Source organism: Procambarus clarkii, chromosome 93 (assembly GCF_040958095.1).
Source record: "Procambarus clarkii isolate CNS0578487 chromosome 93, FALCON_Pclarkii_2.0, whole genome shotgun sequence".
Lineage (NCBI taxonomy): Eukaryota > Metazoa > Arthropoda > Malacostraca > Decapoda > Cambaridae > Procambarus > Procambarus clarkii.
In genome coordinates, this window is record NC_091242.1 from 2,545,846 (window position 1) to 2,567,434 (window position 21,589).

Below are 21,589 nucleotides of genomic sequence, written 5' to 3' on the forward strand. Positions count from 1 at the left end.
TTTTAGTACCAGACTACAATTTCCAGTCAACAATGTAGTACTTGGCGTGTACAGTCCTAATCAACCCAAGACGCTACAGCTTCGACACAGAGCAGACAGCAGACTACGACCGCATCGAGCCGCCACGCTCTCGCTCCCCGAGTTTAGACACTCACAATTCTCAATCGAGCCGCCACGCTCTCCCACATAGAGCTCCACGACTCCGGCCTCACTCAGCTCTCTGCTCTGCTCCAGGCTTCGTTTCAACGTCTGCGACACTGCTAAATCCAGAGACACATCCGCCGACTACGCAGTTCACTTTTCGACCACAGTTACCAGCAGCAGCGCCACCTACGACAAACGGACGATCCTGTACGACCTCCCACCCTACAACCCCAGTTACCAGCCGCACCACAACCTGATCCTACGACGACGGACGATCCTGTGCGACCTCCCACCCTACAACCCCAGTTACCAGCCGCACAACAACCTGATCCTACGACGACAGACGATCCTGTGCGACCTCCCACCCTACGACCCCAGTTAGATGACATCAGCGAAGAAGAGGAAGTTAACTTTGATGGTTATGTAACGCGAGCAGGGCGTACAATTCACCGACCAGCTAAGTTCCTTGATCAAGTATTTTTCCTTTTATCCCCTGGGAGGGGGAGTTCTGTAGCGAGTAGATTATCCCAATAATATACTCGCTCCAAATGCATTGTTAATAGTCCTGTCAACCTTTGGAGATGAATGAGGTGAGGCGTTGCCCGGGCAACACGGCGAGGTGTTGCCCGAGCATATAAGCAGCAGAATAGCAAACATTCACCAGAGTCTACTTTCAAGTGTGGTCTAGAGCAGACACTTGCGAGATACTGTACCGACGCTCAGTGCGCTCAACTCACACCAAAGTATCACCGGTGTACTTCTGTATATTCGACCAAATATATATATAGTATCTTAGTGTCTGTTTATTTGTCACCATACTTTACGTAACAATAGAACCGTTACAACTCTATACATATAAAACTCTGAACTGTAATGCCAATCCTGGCCTTAATCGCTTCCTAGAATCTCATAACAGAACCCATGGACACCACACTAGAAACAAATTCCTTCTGCTGTTCTATTGCATTTTCTGCCGTTTCATCCATCATGTAATTATTATCAATCTACTTTTCTTTTCTTCTCTTTATTTCAATTCAATTTATATTTGATCTCAATTAGTTTAAAGATTTAAAATATATATGAAAAAAATTGAACAGCTCAATACTAGCTTTATTATTATTATTATTAGCAGTATTATTATTATTATTAGCAGTATTATTATTATTATTATTATTATTATTATTATCCAAATATATAATAATGTATAAATGGTAGCGATGACGTAGACTGGATTCAATCTGGGCCGTTCTTGAATCCTGGTGGCAGGCAGGGGATTGTTTACACCTGGGGAGGGGGAGAGGAGCCGTGTGGCTGCCCGCCATACCAACGCTAAGAAATAGGCAGGTCATGACTCCACACTCCAGGTAACGCTAATGGATTGATTGAGTGATTTATATATGTACAAAAACTTCTTACATTCTTGTAGAGTCACTAGCAGGCATAGCGTTTCGGGCAGGTCCTTAATGCAAATTTTCCCGGGAATATGTCCCGCCAAATTGATATTATTTGGCGGTAATCCGGTACTCATTTTACTGTTGGGTGAACAGAAGCTACAGTTAAGGATTGACGCCCAGTCAGTCCTCCCCCAGCCAGGATACGAACCCAGGCCAAACCTCTCGCGAAACGTATAGTAACATGTACCATGAACCATGTATATAGTAATGTATACCAGGAACCATGTATAGTATAGTAACGAGTTTCAAGTTCTGTCAATGCCCAATGAACAACACACAAGGGGTAAGGTTTGGTGAAGACTGTTCTACATTAACTCTTTTCCGATTGTCAGAACCCATATATATCATTAGGTTATATTGATATGTTAAAAAGTATGTTGATAAGCAGGCGATGAGTCACAATAACGTGGCTGAAATATGTTGACCAAACCACACACTAGAAAGTGAAGGGACAACGACGTTTCGGTCCGTCCTGGACCATTCTTAAGTCCATTGTCGACTCGAGAATGGTCCAGGACGGACCGAAACGTCGTAGTCCCTTCACTTTCTAGTGTGTGGTCTGGTCAATATGTTGATAACTTGTGGTTGTTCTTGAACAACCACAAGTACAGTCTCTAAGCTAAGAAACTTACATATGTGGTGAGCTAGTATCATAATCATAAATATCATTCATAAAATGAATGAACATCATTCATAAAATAAATGAACATCATTCACAAAATGAATGAACATCATTCACAAAATGAATGAACATCATTCACAAAATGAATGAACATCATTCACGAAATGAATGAACATCATTCACGAAATGAATGAACATCATTCACGAAATGAATGAACATCATTCACGAAATGAATGAACATCATTCACGAAATGAATGAACATCATTCATGAAATGAATGAACATCATTCACGAAATGAATGAACATCATTCACGAAATGAATGAACATCATTCACGAAATGAATGAACATCATTCATGAAATGAATGAACATCATTCACGAAATGAATGAACATCATTCACGAAATGAATGAACATCATTCACGAAATGAATGAACATCATTCACAAAATGAATGAACATCATTCACAAAATGAATGAACATTATCATTATCAATCCCGGACAGGACATAAATAAATGCATTTCCTATAACCTAATTCACCTGTACACCTAGCAGTAAGTGGGTACTCGGGAGTTAGTGTGTTATGAGGTTGCATCATGGGCGGGGTCGGTACTGTAATTTGACCTTGGGATGGGGGGGGAGGAACCTCAATATATAAGCCTAACATGTATGAATACAGTCTGGCTGCCTGTCCCTTGACACAATGATTTATTATTATTGTTATTAATTAATATAATTTAATTTGCTTATCAGGCTGCGAGCAGCCGTGTCCAGCAGCCTGGTTGAGCAGTCCAACAACCAGGAAGCCTGGTCGGGGAGTTGAGCCACAAAATCATCGCAAGGTAACCGCAAGGTATGCACACCTCTCCCACCCCTTCATTTAATGGGCATAGTGTAAACATTACAATTACCCACATTTACTACCTACAGATAGCATACTAGAAAATCTTTTTTGATAATGCCCACTGGATGGGTATGGGGTGCATAATGAACTAAACTAAAAACTAACATTTTCAGTTATTGTGTATTCAGCCATCCCTGTGGAAAGTGAAGGTGAGAAGTGTTGATATGGTACGTGCCATGCTAAAAGACCATTTGAATTACAAAATCAACACAACTAACATCATTGCTGCATACAGAGTAGGCAAAAAAAATTTACCTGGTCAAAATAAAAGGAAAATTTGCCTCAAGCTAGCTAGCTGCTTCATAAAATCCGATCTTGTCCAGGCAGCAGCAGTATCCTCTAGCAATGAGGTGTACATCAGTGAGTGCCTGACCAGGAAAAGGCAGGAACTCGTCTACCACCTGCATCAAATCTATAAGCAAAATCAAGGAATGATTCATCAATGCTCTGTTAAAGATGGCATCATAAAAGTGAGGAAAATTCCTACAAGGAAAACTTTTTTTAATATCAAATGAGAATAACCTCAATAAATTCCTCCCCCAATGTTTCTGTCTGAACCAGTTGACCCTATTAGTGCCTCATCATAAGAGTAACCCATTGTTACCTTTCCTCTCCAAACTATAATAATAATTTTTATTCACAAGAAGGTACAATGGGTTGGTGAGATAACGTAAGATTGGTATTTCTATGGAGAGCCCCATCAGGTTCCTGGAGCTTTACCAGGCTGATGGGGCTGAGGTGTATATATTAGACCATGGCAACAGTCAATGGATGAAGTTATAGCCTACTGGGGACCACGAGCCAGAACCTGGCCCCCCTCAGAGAGGCACGAGGAGCAATGGTCAATAGACACCCCCATGTAGTTGGAAGCAGTCTATATCTGCCATCTACCAGGTCAGGCACCCAGAAAGGTAGCAATCTCAAAACAAACTACAGCTGGTTAAAAATTGCAAACCGAAAGCTGAATGAGCAAGCAGAACTCCCCAATCAGAAAACAAGAAAACAAGCATGTTGTTACCACAGTCACTGCACTGCTGCCTGCAGAGCTCCCCCTCCCTGGGAGGTGGAAGGGGGGGGGGCAGAAATCCTTCATCGGCTACCCAACCCCAGTTCTGAGGCTGATGTGTTGAGTGGCAGTCGGTCGACTCTGGCTCCATCCTTTCAGCAGTACTGTGCCTTACAGTGTTCTTCTGCTGTGTGGTGGTGTGCGACCCAGGTGTAATTCAAGAAATACTGTACTGAGGCAGCATGTGCCTAGGGTCAACCTTCTCTAGGTGCCCTGTAAGTACTGCCTTTGCAGTTTGGGGTTACCTTCCACAAACTGTTCAGGGGACTACCTCCGCAGGGTTCTTTTGCTGCTCGGTGATTGCCCACCCTTGGGATCAGCTGGGGTTTTTTCCTATCACTGTTTGGCCTTGGGTAGGAGGTAGTATCATTGCTGACTGGGGCGCAAGGTACTGTGCAGCTGTCTTATAACACGCCTAGTGGCCGGTTCTGTTAATCCTGGAGACGTTGTACCTTTGAGGGGTGTTTCTTTTCTTTTGTTTTGTTTTGCCTGGTGGGGGGTCTGCCTGGTGTGACCATAGATCCACTTGTATTATTTTTTCTCCACTAGGTCCACGTGATTAATTTAAGAATTTTAACAAGATCCAGATTAGTACAAAAGTAGATGGTAAATTCCTTGGTGTTCTCATTGGAAACAAGCTGAATTTCCAGTGCTACATACAAAATATAGTTAAAAAAAAATCTAAAACAGTTGGCATTCTTCCTAAAATCAGATATTTTGTACATTGTTCTGCCCTGGTAATGCTTTATTACTCTCTCATCTATCCTTAACTGACATGTGGTATCTGTGCCTGAGGTTTTACTGCCCAAAATTATCTATGACCTCTAATTACTCATCATAATCAGCAATTTGAACAATAACAAACTCAAGCCCAAGACAGCACTTGACTTTCAAAAGGAAACCTTTGAATATGTTAAGATATTAAGGGGCCCGGTGCATGTACATCGAAACTTCCTCAAACACTAAAAAATTTTTTGTGCATAATCTCTCGTATATCAGTCTAGGCTCCAGGGAGCCTCCAGGGCTCACCCAGAATATGGCGTTTCATTACATTAAATGATTTTTTTTCTTTTTAGTTTGGTATTAACTGTGTCATTTTGAATAAGATGGTTGGTATTGGAGAAAGTGAAGGTTGTTTCATCAGCAAATGGAATTGGCTTCAGGTGTTGTGTGGTATTTGGATGGTCATTCATCTAGATAAAGAGGAGAGAACCAAATATACTGCTCTGTGGAAAGCCAATGTTAATTGGTAAGGGGGAGGGAAGTAGCATTGTTTACAGAGACATACTGGAGCCTGTCCCTGAGATAAGATTGCAGGTGTTAAAGAGATAATCTATATTATCAGGAAATAATAATCAAAATATGTTTATGAAAAAAAGAAATCTAAAAGAATTTTTTACTTGCAGAACAAGATGGCCTATTGTAGAACAGAAATTGGGATATCAAATATGGTGATTCAATGCAGTAGCCTTGCATCTATCTTGGAGGACTGTTTGGGGCCTCGAGGGAGAGCTGTACTGATGGAAAAGGCAGGTTGCGTTGTTATTACACAAGATGGAGCTGAAATCCTGACATCATTAGATGTTTGTGACCCTGTTGTAAATATGGTAGTACATGGCATTTTAGATCAAACTAAAGTTTTAGGTGATGGTTGCAAAGTAAGTTTTTTATTGTTAAGACGTCTTTTACATTCACTTGATAGTCATGTTGCAACATCATCTTGTGTATCTCTAGCTATAAGAAGACAAAGGATGGTACAAATTACCCAGCACCTAAGAAAGTATGTTAAAAGTACTATAATAAAAGATGTGATAAGATATGGTACTCGAGTGTACCCCCTCCATAGTTTTGAAGCCTTTGGGAAGGTACTGCAGAGTGCCTCTGAAAGTTTTTTTCAAACAAAGTTTTCTAAACTTGTAGCTAGAAATCTTTCCCAGTTGTTGTCAACATATTTGTTTTGTAATTGCAGTAACAGTGAAGAGCTTATAAAGCTACTAAATGACTTAGCAACAAATGTCCATATTGCTATTGTTCAAGTGTACAAAATGCCATTATCAAAGTCCCGTGTGATATCCGGTTTTGTACTAACGAGAAATTTCAAGTACTTGCACGAGGGTATGAAATTTGACAATGTTTCTTCTGTTTTATGGTCAATAGATCTAGAAGAAAGAAAAGATAATGAAATTTGCAAGCCCATTATTGAAACTGGCCAAGACCAAACATTAATTGAGAGCATTTTTATAAAAAATAGACTTCTTGATTTTTGCCTAGCATCTTTAAAGTCACTTGGTGTTCATATTATTTTCTCCTCAACCTTTTTTCCAGACTGGGCTGCATCACAGTGCAGTAAATATGGTTTCTCATTAATAGATATGATTGAAGATGAAGAGTGGAATTTTTTAATTAAGAAATTACAAATTACACCAATAATTAATAAAGGAGATATTAATTTGAGGTCAGTTCAAACTTTAGTCAAAATTGAACCTGTGGTGATAGGTACTTGTAAATTTGTAAGACTACATGGACTTGATGTTCACCAGATTCTGTTGTGTGGTCCAACTCCCACACAGTGTAAACAGTTCTCCACAGCCTACTGTAAGCTCTTCATGTATCTTAACTCTTGGGTGACAGACTGTTTACATTTTGGCCAGATTGCTGAGAAAACAGGTAATGAAGGTGTTGAGAACATGAATAATATAGCCTGTGATTTTGACTCTTGTTTGAGTGCATCGTCTGTGAGCCCTAGCGAGGTGCTTAGCCATGTACACTGTAAAGACACTATTGAAAGGAATATTTGTACAAATATAGAATCGATTATCCATCCACAAAGTCCATCACCTGTGTTATACTCGGTACCACATGGTGGCTATGTAGAACTATTGGCTAAATATCTAGTACAGGAAAATGTCTCTGGAAGCATTGGTAATATTTATAGACTAATAATTTCTGAAGTTTTAGATGAAATACCATGGTTGCTGTACAAAAAGTTAAAACGTTCTCCAAAGAGTTACACAGATTTTCAAACTAGATTATATAACCATTTTAAAGGCTTAAGAACTAATACCAGTAATGAAAAAGCTTCTTTGTCTAGCACCTTGGAAGCAAATGAATTTTTAGGATATCAAAATCCTTTTGCCTTCTTCAGAATTTTAGATTGTGTATTTCATTTTACTGAGTATATTTTAAGAATTGAATGTTCAATTCCATCCAAAAGAAGAATTCTGAAATTTATTAAAAAAAGTGAGAGAGAAGACAGCGATGATGAATGACATTTGTCCATATGGGGGTGTCATCTTCCACTTACAACACAAGCTGCACACAGAAACTGTGTATTTTCACTGCCTTGACCTGATTGTTGCCTCTTTACTGTAAAGCTGAAAAAAATGCTTCTGAGTTTTTACATTTGTGTTTTATTTCCCATGGTTACCACCTAGTCATAACAGGGGTGTTTGTTCTGTCAACCTGTAGAGCAGCTGAGTGTGACTTAGGAAGTCCCTTTTCTTGTCAACATGTAAGGATCGGGCAGAGTGTACCCTTGGCACCCAAAATTAGAATCTCACAGATGTTAAGACAGATTACTGCATTTTACTTTAATGCAATATTTGGTCCACAAATGTGGACAAAGTCCTTCAACATAGATTTGCAAGCGCATGTATAGAATCCTATTAGAGGGAATCATTGACCATCTTTCGGTGAACAATCTTGTAAAATCGGCACAACATGGGTTTGTTAAAAATAGATCCTGCCTTACAAACCTGCTCACATTTTTGGAAATGGTAAACCAGCTACTCAGAAAAAGGACTTCCGGTTGATGTAGTATACATGGATTTTGCAAATGCCTTTGATAAGGTACCGCAAGAAAGACTGGCAAAGAAATTACAAGCACATGGAATAAATGGAATACTACTACAATGGATACAACAATGGTTAAAACAAAGAAAACAAAGAGTGGTGCTAAATGGTAATGAATCTGATTGGAGAAATGTGATAAGTGGGGTGCCTAAGGGTCCATTTTGGGACCTACCCTTTTTGTCATGTACATCAATGACAGATGAGAGTATTACAAATCACATCATCATATTTGCAAATGGACTCAAAGATTTATGGTAAAGTGGGAAATGATAATGATATTGAAGCCTTAAAAAGAGTAATACATGAACTCCACAAATGAGCAGATAACTGGCAAATACTTTTTAATATCAACAAATGCAAGACCATGCATGTGGGGCATAACGGCCCAAACCACAAATACCAAATTAATAGCATTGCATTACAGCAGATTGATGAAGAAAAGGACATTGGAGTCAAAATCCACCACTCATTAAAAGGTGCACAACAGATGGGTGCAGCAGTCAGAAAGGCTAACCAAACTCTTAGGATAATCAAGCGTACTTCTGACTATAAGGAAAAGAAGGTAATGGTTCAACTATAAATATCTGGTGTGCCCCCATTTGGATTACTGTATCCAAGCATGGAGATCTCATTTTCAGAAGGACATAGCTGCTCTGTAGAAGGTGCAACACCAGGCATCAAAAGTCACTTCAGAGCTAAGTCATCTCTTGTATCAGGAGTGCTTGAAGGCCACATGGCTATCAACACTGCAGACCAAGCATGACAAGGCAAATCTAATTGAAACTTCTAACATATTGAACAAGTTAGAGGATGTTGATCCAGATATTTTCTTCAGAAGGTCAGATGTAATACAAGGAGCAACGGTTTTAAGTTCAGCAAGCCACACTGTAGGACTGAGATCAGGAGATGCTTTGTCACCCATAGGGTTAACCCATGGAAGCTGATGAAGCCATAACTGCCAAAACTGTGTTGAGTTTTAAAATATACCTAGAAAAGATCAAGGCAAATGGGGGACAGGGGGACCTTTGACAATCTGCCAGCTTCTTGTCCTCGTCGAGGCCATTAGAGTTAGTGGCCCTCAGGTAAATCAGGTATGTTATGTTTATATTTCTAAATTCATTCTTTTCACCTCCTTGAGACATTTGTGCTTACCTTTCTAGTGTGAACACTTGTCAAATATTCATTTAGAGTGTTTGCTGCCTTTTTGTCGTCCATTATAGTTTGGTTAGTTTCATCTTTTAAAGGTCCTACAGAGTCCTTAGTTTTGGTTTTACTTATTTAGGCATGGAACGACTTTGGATCTTTCTTTATGTTTTGGGCAAGTTTTCTTTTGGAGCTCATTGTGGCTGATCTGATTGCCTAGGTGGCTGAGTTTAGTGCCATTGTTGTTGTTTTAGAATCAACTACACGGAACAAAACTTTAAAGTAGCACGGGCTGTGGTGAGTCCGTAGTGGACTTGTTTAGTGCCCTTTTATATACTGGATATCTCATAATGAATGATGTCTATCGTGGATTTGTACGTTCTCCAGAGGTTCCTCTTAGTTCTCAATGCATGTTTTTGCTGTTTGCATGTGAAGTTGCTGTTTAGTCAGACTTGATTTGTTTTTGTATTGAGGCAGGTATTTTCTCCCCAGATTCCATGTATGACTAACCATCCTGTGAGATGGGAATATTAGATGAACTTGTAGTTAGTTTTTGATCTACACTGTGTAATCTTTCATATAGAATAGGGTAGCAGCACATTGCTGTGTATACCTAAGCTACTTAATAAATAAAAATCCATCTAGTTCCCTTTCGTTTCTTCCTCCTTTTTTTGCACATTTTTGAACGAGTTGCGTGATGACCTTAAAGTTTTGCCATGATGCCTCCATGTCATGTTCACTTATTAACTCCCTCCAGGAGATATTTTGCAGTTCCTCTCGCATTCCTTGGTAGTTACCTCGATTGTGATCCAGAAATTCATCATCATGAACCATTATTTGGGTTTCTGTATTTGTAGTTCTTCTTAAAATATGGTGATCACATGAGAAGGTTAGCTTTTCCCCTTCCGGAATTTGATCAGTCATACACTCTTCTGAGACTAGCACAAGATCTAGTATGCTGTTAGCCTGTGTGGGCTCTACCACTTACTGTATGAGAAAGGAGTCCTGAACCAGATCTAGAAATGGTTCTCCCTCTGCTTGTGATGTTAGATTTACCCAATCTATGGTCTCATGGTTAAAATCCCCCATTATTAGGGTTTGGGTTTCTAATGCCACTTTGATCACATCATGCAGATTGCAACATCCTCTGCCGCTGCTGTGTCAGCCCTTTATCATACTCCCACAGTCAGTTTGCTACCATCTTGAGTTCGTATGTTGCACCATACCGACTCTGAGGATCCCATGGTGTGTGTTTGGTTCCTCATTAATGGTTGCATAAAGGTCCTCTTTCACATATAACATTACCCCGCTTGAACAAATCCACAAGGGCCGTGACGAGGATTCGAACCTGCGTCCGAGAGCATCCCAGACACTGCCTTAATCGACTGAGCTACAACAGGGTTAAAAGGGTTGAAACCGAAGTTCTACTGAACTTAGTGGATCATTTGATGCATCGCATTAGTGTGATCTGTGTGTGTAATTACCCCACTTGCTCGTGTTGTCCTTTTTGAAAGGTGGGTGGTATCCTTTCCTTCTATTATGTAATGTTGTTATGTTTTGGCGCTTTCTCCTGATAATTCCCTTCCCTTACAGAAATGATGGCTCTGCCAGCGGACAGCCGTGAGCCTCTGGCCCCTCCTCCCCTAAACTAGTGGGAGGGGATGAGACAAACGATCATGCATGCTTGTTTCCAGAGATGATTCGATCGTTTGTTTACATTGTCAAATGTAAGTGTTACATTGCAAAATTTCATGACATTACATTTGTTCTACATTTACAAATGTTTGTTTACATTTTGAGATTTTGAGGCTTCACCCTCTTTTCAACCCAGCAGTGGACATCTTCAAGAGAAAACTAGTTCATTTTCTCCAAGGAGTGCCGGGCTGCGGTGGGACTGGGCATGTGGGCCTGCGGGCCGCTGTAAGCAACAGCCTAGTGGAACAAAGTTATAAGTCAAGCCTGGCCCCTGGCCGGGCTTGGGGAGTAGAAGAAATCCCAGAACCCCATCAAGCAGTGGTCTGTATTGGTCAGCCCATCCTTATAAACAAAAGCCAAATATTCGGTAATCCAGCCAGTTTATGAATGAAAAACGTTTACATATGTTGACCAGACCACACACTAGAAGGTGAAGGGACGACGACGTTTTGGTCCGTCCTGGACCATTCTCAAGTCGATTGTGATAAAGGAAGATTGATTGTTGAAGATTAAGCCACCCAAAAGGTGGCACGGGCACGAATAGCCCGTAAGTGGTGGCCCCATTTGAGCCATTACCAGTATCAATAGATGATTCTGGAGATAGATGATCAATTGGTGATACTGGAGATCTGTGGAGGTGCGGCTGCACCCTGCGTGACGGGAGATGTCTCCCGTGTGATGAAGGAAGGAGATGAAGGCATTAAATAGGCAAGAGAGAGGCGAGGAACAAGGCCAAAGTTACGAAAGGTAAGGTGTAGTAGTGGGAATAAGAACTGCAGAAGGCCTATTTAAATCCCGCAGACCACTATTAAAAACTTCTTATCTTCAACAGTCATTTTTGTTAAAATAGTTACTTGCTTTTGCATATTTTCACGCATTCTTTGAAAATATATTCAAGTGGTTTTCCTAGCTAAAACTGGGTGTTTTGATTGCAAGTGTTTTCGAGTTTGAAAGGTTTCACGGGATCATTGGTTATCTTGAGATGATTTCGGGGCTTTAGTGTCCCCGCGGCCCGGTCCTCGACCAGGCCCCTGGTCCTGAGGGTTAAACTCAGAACACAACACAAAGCGGCTGTGGATGCTACTCACTACCAGGTTTTTGAATAAATCCAAATTTCAAGTAGTTCGAATCATTTTCTTGATATTTTTAAGTTTTTTCTTCTCTCTGCCTCCAGTTGGAATGTTCTTCCTTATGGTGCCTGACAAGAACTGTGGTCGAGGCTCTGAATCATTGATCAGCTCACGGTTAAGTGAAGTACACATATTACTATTGTTACTAAATAATGATAACGTCTTCTCACGGACAAAATAACATAGGATGAAAACCCACACTTGTGTATTTGTGAAAGTTATGTTAGGAATTTACACCAAGTCTTTCGCACTCTCCTGAGTGCTTTGTCAAGGTCTGAGTGTGTGATTAGAACAATTTATTTCTTTATTATGCACCCCATACCCATCCCGTGGGCGGTGGTGTAAAGGATTACAGGGGCACATAATCGGTTCAGGAACTGAACCCTCTAGTTCGTTTAGCTAAGCAAATAACAATTTTTGACGCTAGTTACAATATTATTAATGTTATATATACATGTACACACACTCATACATACATGTACATATATATGTATGTAATTAGAACGAGACTAACATCTCGACGCCTAATCAACTTCAGTCCTTGACAGAGCACTTAGGAGGCTACGAAAGACTTGGTGTCAATTCCTCACATAACTTTCACAAGTACACAAGTGTGGTTTTTTATACTATTATTAATATTATCATTAGTTACATTATCATTTGTAGTATTTAGTACTAATCACATTAATACCAGTGTCAAGTATGCTAGATTACATACAGTTACTTGCAATACACAAATAAAATTAAACATTCAGAATAACTATTTCTTAGAATATTATTTTTGTGATATTATTAATAAAACATAAAAAAATACAAATAATGTCCAGATTTGTCTGCGGACCACCAAAATCTAACGGTCGGCGACCACTGCCATACACAACTCTCTCAACTGATTCTTTTTAACAAGCTTAAGTATACACAGCAATGTGCTGCTACCCTATTCTATAATATAGATTAACAGTGTAAATCAAAAACTAGCTATAAGTTCACCTAATATCGTAGTCTCACAGGATGGTTAGTCATACATCGAATCGGGAGAAAACATGAAATGTGAGGCTGATCTATAAGTAATTGGGTTGGGTATTAATATTAATTTATTTATTTATTTATTTATTTATTTATTTATTTATTTATTTATTTATTTATTTATTTATGTATATACAAGAAGGTACACTGGGGGTTAAGAGAGAACATAGAGTTTAAGTTGAAAATTACAATCTTATAAAGCCACTAGCACGCATAGCGTTTCGGCCAAGTCCTTAAACTAACCTTAGAGCAAATCCTTAAACTAACAAAGTTTTAGAGAAATAAGAGTAAAATGGATAAAAAGTGCTCAACAGGCACTTTATAGCTTTACTTTACAAGTACAGGAGATTTCAAGTAATAGTAATATAGTATAGTAAGTAGTAATAGTAAAGCAATAGTTGGGGTTTAAAATACAAATGGAAAAGATCATTAAGGTAAATGAGAGGGGGGGCTTTGACAAGCCGCCGGCTGCCCAGTAAGCTCTGAAAGGTTAGGGGGTAGAGCCTGGCGCCAAGTTAGTGTGTGTCGAGAGGTGGCAAGGAGAGGATCGATGCTCCGTTCCCGCCACCAAACATCGCACCCAAACTGTATCGGTCTTGTGGTTAATTTGGTGAAAGTGTTAAAGGTTTACATTAAAGAAGTACAGTTGATGGATGCCTGCTACTGTGTTTGGATTCTTTGAACAAAAATACTGAATTTGTGTTTAAAACAAGTGAACATGTTAAGACTGATAAGGACGAAGCATTGTAAGACAAATGAAATATACAAAAATCACTTAAATGTAATTATTAAAAGAAATATAGACGTCTGAAGCAAAAATGAAAATTGCGTTAATGTAGAAACAATACGCAAAATCAAATCATTTCAACCATAAGGATTTACGGTGGAAATAAAATCTGCATTTAAACAACAATACCAATTAAACAAAAATGGTGCTGCAAGGTTTTATTATTTCAGTAATAAAATGAATTAAAATTTTGCAAGTTGAAAAATATTAGTTTAAAGGGAAATCTTGAACGTTTACCCTCACAATGCGCCTGGGAACTCCCCATTAACATAACTAATAAAGTGATATATGATAAATTATTAGGATTGAAATATACAAAATTAAGAACGAATGGAAGGAAAAGTGTGTGCAAGTTACCATTAAATGCCAATTAACAAACTGCATATCTCAAGTAACACCGTGAATGAGCTAGGTAAGTGATCTCCAGAGAGAATATATCACTGAAATGAAAATACACACTGAAAAGAAATACATGCCTTTGAGATGTATTTCTTTCTTGTCTAAATAAACATACTTGAACTTGATATCACACTGTATGTTAATGTTCTACAGAGGTTCGTGGAACAGCAGGGGTAAAGTTATCGACTATATAGGCTAAGTTATCATAATAGTAGGCATCCATCAGTCTCGGGAGACTATGGAGTTGGGCTCTGGTTGTCGGTCTGGAGTGGCCTCTCCAGGGCTCAAATACAGGGTGGGTTGATACGGGGGAGAAGCTGTTACCCATGCAGTTATCATATTAAATGGTAAATTGTCAAACATCAATGTTTAATTGTCGTAATACAGAATATTGTACTTTACAGGGGTGGTTATGCTTTTGTGGTTAATGAAAGTCATTATAGCGTATAACGAGCCAGATATGAGGACAGGTTGCCGTCATCCAAGCAGGTCTCGCCAATAAAAGCCTAAAGTGATACCTTGCACCTACCAAACCCCTTGTTTATAAATGAAAAACACTTTACACGCGACTCACAACTGATGACTTTCAAACATTTATTGAACACTGCTTCGGTAATGACCTTTGTTGAAATCGCAGATCTGAAATGCTTTACCCACATACAACAAATACCAATCTGTCATCAACAACAATGACCAAATACTCGTTAATCTAGCCGCCAAACCCCCCCCCCCCTTTTTAATAATGAAAAACGGTTTACACGACTCACAATTAATGACGTCAGGCGTTTCTAGATGTTTCCAGGGTTGTAAGCTTCGCTTGAATCCTCTGCTCAAATCACAACTAGGCAAATGCTTCACCTATATATACTTCAAATACGAATAATTGTCAAGAGAATCCAAACGCCTAATCCAACTTACGCCTAACTATAAATACAATTTTAATGAATTATATCATTAATATATTTATTTATTATTTATTACATATATAATAATATACAGTACATATACAATACATAATATATATATATATATATATATATATATATATATATATATATATATATATATATATATATATATATATATATATATATATATATATGAGAACAAGCCTGTTATTAATACAGTATTTGCAGTCTCCGTGGTGTAGTGGTAAGACACTCGCCTGGCGTTCCGCGAGCGCTATGTCATGGGTTCGTATCCTGGCCGGGGAGGATTTACTGGGCGCAATTCCTTAACTGTAGCCTCTGTTTAACGCAACAGTAAAATGTGTACTTGGATGAAAAAACGATTCTTCGCGGCAGGGGATCGTATTCCAGGGACCATAGGATTAAGGACTTGCCCGAAACGCTACGCGTACTAGTGGCTGTACAAGAATGTAACAACTCTTGTATATATCTCAAAAACAAAAAAAAAAATACTATATCATGTACTTCGAATATAAACAATCGCCAACAGAACCTAAACATCTATGCGTAACTATACCTAGAACTTTAATATATAATAATATTAATTTATATGTGAGATCAAGCCTATTTTTAATTCACAGGACGTTAAAATTGATGAATGTGTCCTGAGGACGTCCGCCGTTTTAACGAGCCTGGCCTGAGGACAGGTTGACATATACTTGAGTTGCTGAGAGCCGCTAACACTAGTGGCCTCGACGAGGACAGGAAGCCAGCGGCTTGTCGAAGGTCTCCCCATTTGCCTTGAGGAATTTTCCAGCTATACTCTAAAGGTTAACAGAGTTTTGGCATTTACGGCTTCGGCGGGTAGGCGGTTCCATGATTCAATAACCCTGTCGGTACAAATAAGATCCAACAGATCCTAACATCTAACCTATGCCTAAATATGATATGCACAATATGCTAATATATAATAAAATTGTTTTATATTTGAGAAAATTCCTATTTTGAATGAAGTACATGTTAAAAATGCTGAATGCATCTTTGGGGTGAGCCAGTGAATGGAATCATAGTGATACATAGTGATCATAGTGATCAATCATAATGAGTGAACGGGATACATAGTGATACATAGTGATCAATCATAGTGAGAACGGGATACATAGTGATCATAGTGATCAATCACAATGAGTGAACGGGATACATAGTGATCAATCATAGTGATCAATCATAGTGAGAGAACGGGATGCCAGCTTACTGGAAATACAAATCCTAGCTAACACAGCTTAAACATCTATCCTAACCTAACGTAGCCTGACTGTACATGGACCTCTAATATAGAATAATGTTAATGTTTACATGACAAGAACTTTCTTTTAATACTCGGTACGTTATAATTGATGAATGCATCTTAGGGGTTGGTCGCTACAGCAGGTTGTCGACACAGGTGGACGGGGGCAGGGAAACAGAGCAGGGTGACGGGGAAGGGTGACAGAGCATGGTGACGGGGAAGGGTGACAGAGCAAGGTGACGAGGCAGGGTGACAGCAGGGTGATGTGGCAGGGTGACGGGGCAGGGTGACTGGGAAGGGTGACAGAGCAAGGTGACGGGGCAGGGTGACGGGACAGGGTGACAGAGCAGGGTGACGGGGGCAGGGAAACAGAGCAGGGTGATGTCGCAGGGTGACTGGGCAGGGTGACGGGGCAGGGTGACTGGGAAGGGTGACAGAGCAAGGTGACGGGGCAGGGTGACGGGGCTGAGAGGTGTGAGGTGGAGCAACACTGAGAGGACCACCATAAATAAGTGAAACTTCACCTGGCTCGCCTCACACGGGAGTTTAAAGTGGCGCGAGCTACGCTGGCCTCTCTCACACACCTGTGTTCCCGCTCACACACCTGTGTTCCCTCTCACACACCTGTGTTCCCGCCTCACACACCTGTGTTCCCTCTCACACCCCTGTGTTCTCCTTGACACACCTGTGTTCCCTCTCACACCTGTGTTCCCCCTCACACACCTGTGTTCCCTCACACACACCTGTGTTCCCTCTCACACACCTGTGTTCCCTCACACATCTGTTCTCTCTCACATCTGTGTTCTCTCACACCTGTGTTTCTTCACACACCTGTGTTCCTTCTCACACACCTGTGTTCCCCTTGACACACCTGTGTTCCCTCTCACACACCTGTGTTCCCTCCTCACACACCTGTGTTCCCTCACACACCTGTGATACCTCACACACCTGTGATACCTCACACCTGTGTTCCTTCACACACCTGTGTTCCTTCACACACCTGTGTTCCCTCACGCATCTGTTCTCTCACATCTGTTTTCCCTCACACACCTGTGTTCCCTCTCACACCTGTGTTCCCTCACACACCTGTGTTCTCACACACCTGTGTTCTCACACACCTGTGTTCTTACACACCTGTGTCCCCTCACATCTGTATCTCATCACCCTTGTTAAAAATTATCAATGGTTATTCATTCCATATTTGCTTCAGGCGTTCCTAACCTCCCGACATTTGATATAATTAATTCCTCCTCCTCTTGGAATATCTGTTTGATATTCCAAGAGTGCGACTTAACCAAAGTAGAAATGCTCTGCAAATCAACTGTCCCAAACTGTATAATGATCTTACCAATCACGTCAAAGACTGGCTCTCCAGTTTAACCAGTTTAAGCCAGTTTAAATTCTTAAGCCAGTTCTTAAGTTTTTTAAGCCAGTTCTTAAATCAATTTAAGAAAAAATTAAGTACTACCTAATCAACTCCATGTAACCTACCTTACGTCCTAAATGTCAACCTATACCTTGCTATTATCAGACATGATTGATTAACTTGTAAAACTGCTAATATCTGCCATGTATAATCTTAAAGATAATTGTATTCCAGCTGCTTATTTAGTTACAATTTCTATTTGGTGTTCTGTTGCAATTTCTGCTGTTCCATTCAACATGTAATTATTATCATTCTTTTTTCTACTTCAGTTCAATTCTTGCTTTTGATCTCAATTAGTTTTAATTCTTAGTTTTTAAATTTCTTTTTCCACACCTCTCCCGAATCACTGTGCATATTAATGGCTTTAGACGTAATATATATTTGCTCTATCTAGAAATCCAACATTCTGTTTGTAACTCATTTTGTATGTACTTTCCCCAAATAAAATTATCATTAGCATTACCTTGTGGAACTCCGCTTGTGACTTCTTGCCATTCTCAGATCTCCCTCTTACAAGCAAACTTCTTGTTTTCTGTTGCTTAGATACTCCCTTATCCACCGGAGCTCCTTACCTGTTACTCGTGCCTGTTTCTCCATCTTAAGCACTAGTCTCTGATGAGGACACTGTGTCAAAGGCTTTCTGACAGTCCAATAAATTGCAATTTGACCACCCTTTTCTTTCTTGCCTAATTTTTGTCGATTTGATGTTGAATTTTATTAAACCGGCGAGGCACAATTTACCTTCCCTGAACCTATGTTGTGTGGTGTGTTACAAGTCTTCTCTTTCCACGAGTGCTACAAGCTTTTTCCTCACGAAATTCTCCATCACCTTATATAGTATATTTGTTAGGGATACTGGCATGTAGTCCGGTGCTTCCTGCTTGTCACCTTTTTTTTGTATATTGGGACTACATTAGTTGTCTTCCAATTTTCTGGTAGGTCTCCTGCTTCCAATGACCTATTATACACCATAAAGTCGCATGCATAGTGAATAAATAATAATAACATAACATTTTATTTAGGAAAAGTACATGCATAGATGCAGAGTTACAAACATACTGTTGGATTTATACATAGAGCTAGTATATACGATACTTAAAGCCACTAATATGCATTGCGTTTTGGGCAAGTGGAAGTAAGTTTCGGGCAGTGGGGTGCTTTTGCACCCACTATTAGTATCCATGGTGACATTCTGTCAGGCCCAACAGCCTTTATCTTGTCCAGTTGTATCACTAGGGTCTTGACCTCATCTCTGTTAATTTAAAATTCTTCGAAGCTTGCTTGGTTTGTAGCAACTTTTCCTAATTGAGGGACTGCTCCTTGCTCTTTTGTGAAGACCTCCTGGAATTTCTTGTTCAATTCTTCATACATCTCCTTGTCATTCTTTGTGTACCGTCACTTGATCTTTCACTGTTGTTTTCCTCCTGATGTGGCTGTGGAGCAGGTTTGATTGGGTTGAGGCTTTACTTGCTATACTATTTTCATAGTCTCTGCTTCTCTTCTCATACTGAAGTACTCATTCCTGGCCCTCTGGCATCTCTCCCTACTCTCTGGTGTTTTGTTATTCCTGTAGCTTCTCCATGTCTTAGTACCTAATTGACTAGCTTCCTTACATGTCTGATTGAACCATGGATCCCGATTTTGCATTTAATTTATCTCATTTTTGGGCCGGGATAAACTTGTCTGCTGCCACCTGATACTTCTAGGGGATATAGTGTAATATATCTGGTATTCTTTTCCCTGAGCTCTGCTCTCCAAGGTATTTTAATCTAGAATTTTTTCATCTCATCATAGTTTTCCCTTCGCTATGCCAGCCCTTTGCTTTATGGTCCCTTCATTGAATAGGATATTCCTCCCATAGGTATAAATAAATAATTAAATGTTTATTCAGGTTAAGTACATACATACAAGAGGTTATATACAAATTGATAGATTTATAGATAAGAGCTAGTACATATAATGCCTAAAGCCACTATTACGCAAAGCGTTACGGGCAGTAAGGTGAGATATAGGTGAGAGTGGGAGGACAGAGCCTAGTTGATGGTGGACGGACATAGTCCAGGTGATAGTGAAAGGATGAAACCGAGCTTGAAATGGGAGAAGAGAGCCCATGGAGGGTTGGGAGGGGTGGGCAGGACTGGCCACCTTTAAGCTGGTACACTGAAAGGCCACCATTGGCTCCCCCCATTGGGCTTGAAAACAATTTTTACATTAATTGCTCATTGATCGCAGGTCTTTGTTACAACACAATTCATTTTATGGTCTTTTGAATTATACATTATTGTTTTCAATTTATTTGTTGAATACGTGATGTTGGTCAAAAAAAAACTTTGGGGTGACAAGAAAAGTGTTTGAATTGTTACAGTCTGTCAACCAGCAATTATTGGAGTGTTACAGTCAGTCAACCAGCAATTATTGGAGTGTTACAGTCAGTCAACCAGCAAATATATGATTGTTACAGCCAGTCAACCAACAGATATTGGATTGCTACAGCCAGTCAACCAGCAGATATTGGATTGCTACAGCCAGTCAACCAGCAGATATTGGATTGCTACAGCCAGTCAACCAGCAGATATTGGATTGCTACAGCCAGTCAACCAGCAGATATTGGATTGCTACAGCCAGTCAACCAGCAGATATTGGATTGCTACAGCCAGTCAACCAGCAGATATTGGATTGCTACAGCCAGTCAACCAGCAGATATTGGATTGCTACAGCCAGTCAACCAGCAGATATTGGATTGATACAGTCAGTCAACCAGCAAATATATGATTGTCTCAGTCAACCAGCAGATATCAGATTGCCGTTATTAAAGGTAGAGGAGGAATGAAGAGTTGTAACAACTCATTGACCACTCACGGCTAAAGTGTCATTGACAGGCATTTTGAATCCGTTTATCGTCCAGCGTTATATAAGCCGGGTGTTTGGAGTGATTGTGTGCCCAGAATAGTACCAGAATCTCTTGACGTAGAATGCTAAAGGTGTTCAAGTTTCTGTTATGTTATGATTAGTTTATATAAGTTCTGCTTCTATTTGTCTCATCATCCTAATTTTTTGTATATAAATTGTGTGTCGTTATCATGTATCATCTTTCAAAGTGTTATTTAAATGTTAATTTATGGCTAAAGTGTAATTTTTTATTTAGCTATGTATACACCTCTTTAGTCCAGCTAGTATCGAAATTATTATTTTTTAAGGTTTTAACAAATAATAATGTGATTCTGATAATGGCAATGCAGGCCGTCCTCACATAATTATCATCCAATGCAGCCCGTCCAATCCATTACCATCCAATGCAGCCCGTCCAATCCATTACCATCCAATGCAGCCCGTCCAATCCATTACCATCCAATGCAGCCCGTCCAATCCATTACCATCCAATGCAGGCCGTCCAATCCATTACCATCCAATGCAGGCCGTCCAATCCATTACCATCCAATGCAGGCCGTCCAATCCATTACCATCCAATGCAGCCCGTCCAATCCATTACCATCCAATGCAGCCCGTCCAATCCATTACCATCCAATGCAGCCCGTCCAATCCATTACCATCCAATGCAGGCCGTCCAATCCATTACAATGAGAAACCACACCTCCGCCATCTCCACCTGTCATCTCTCGTGCCTGACCACATCATCTCGGACTCCTTCATTATGGCGTGTGATGACATCATTTCCACCTCCCTCACCACTGGCATTTCATGACATCATTTTAAACTCCATCATCCCTAGCGTCTTATTACAT

At 40.0% G+C, this 21,589-nt stretch overlaps 2 protein-coding genes across 6 annotated transcripts in view; both read left to right on the top strand.

Annotated features, from left to right (window-relative positions):
* Positions 1–1,392: 1,392 nt before the first annotated feature.
* On the top strand, positions 1,393–7,592 carry LOC123746831 (BBSome complex assembly protein BBS10). Of its 4 annotated transcripts, XM_045728622.2 has the most exons (3): positions 1,393–1,508; positions 2,976–3,075; positions 5,599–7,592. In XM_045728622.2, exon 3 carries the CDS (start codon positions 5,605–5,607, stop codon positions 7,459–7,461), a length of 1,857 nt encoding a protein of 618 aa, XP_045584578.1. In that variant the 5' UTR covers positions 1,393–1,508; positions 2,976–3,075; positions 5,599–5,604; the 3' UTR covers positions 7,462–7,592. The 4 variants fall into 4 exon arrangements, with proteins under 4 accessions (XP_045584578.1, XP_045584580.1, XP_045584577.1 ...); XM_045728624.2 differs by lacking the exon at positions 2,976–3,075; XM_045728621.2 differs by lacking the exons at positions 1,393–1,508; positions 2,976–3,075 and adding an exon at positions 3,142–4,407.
* Positions 7,593–13,383: 5,791 nt separating this feature from the next.
* Positions 13,384–21,589, top strand: part of LOC123746832 (uncharacterized) — a 35,419-nt gene continuing 27,213 nt past the window's right edge. The window contains exons 1-2 of one of the 2 annotated variants that reach the window (XM_069319594.1): positions 13,386–14,237; positions 15,774–15,962. The gene's annotated coding sequence lies outside the window, so the exon portion shown is untranslated. Of the gene's footprint in view, positions 14,238–15,773; positions 15,963–21,589 lie in introns of both variants that reach the window. The other variant, XM_045728625.2, reaches the window with a different exon arrangement.

Bases quoted from the DNA above. Each gene is read 5' to 3' on its own strand.
- LOC123746831 (XM_045728621.2), top strand. From the start codon at position 4,375: ATGTGCCTAGGGTCAACCTTCTCTAGGTGCCCT. The intron at 4,408-5,598 runs GTAAGTACTGCC...TTTTACTTGCAG, and splicing joins CAACCTTCTCTAGGTGCCCT to AACAAGATGGCCTATTGTAG.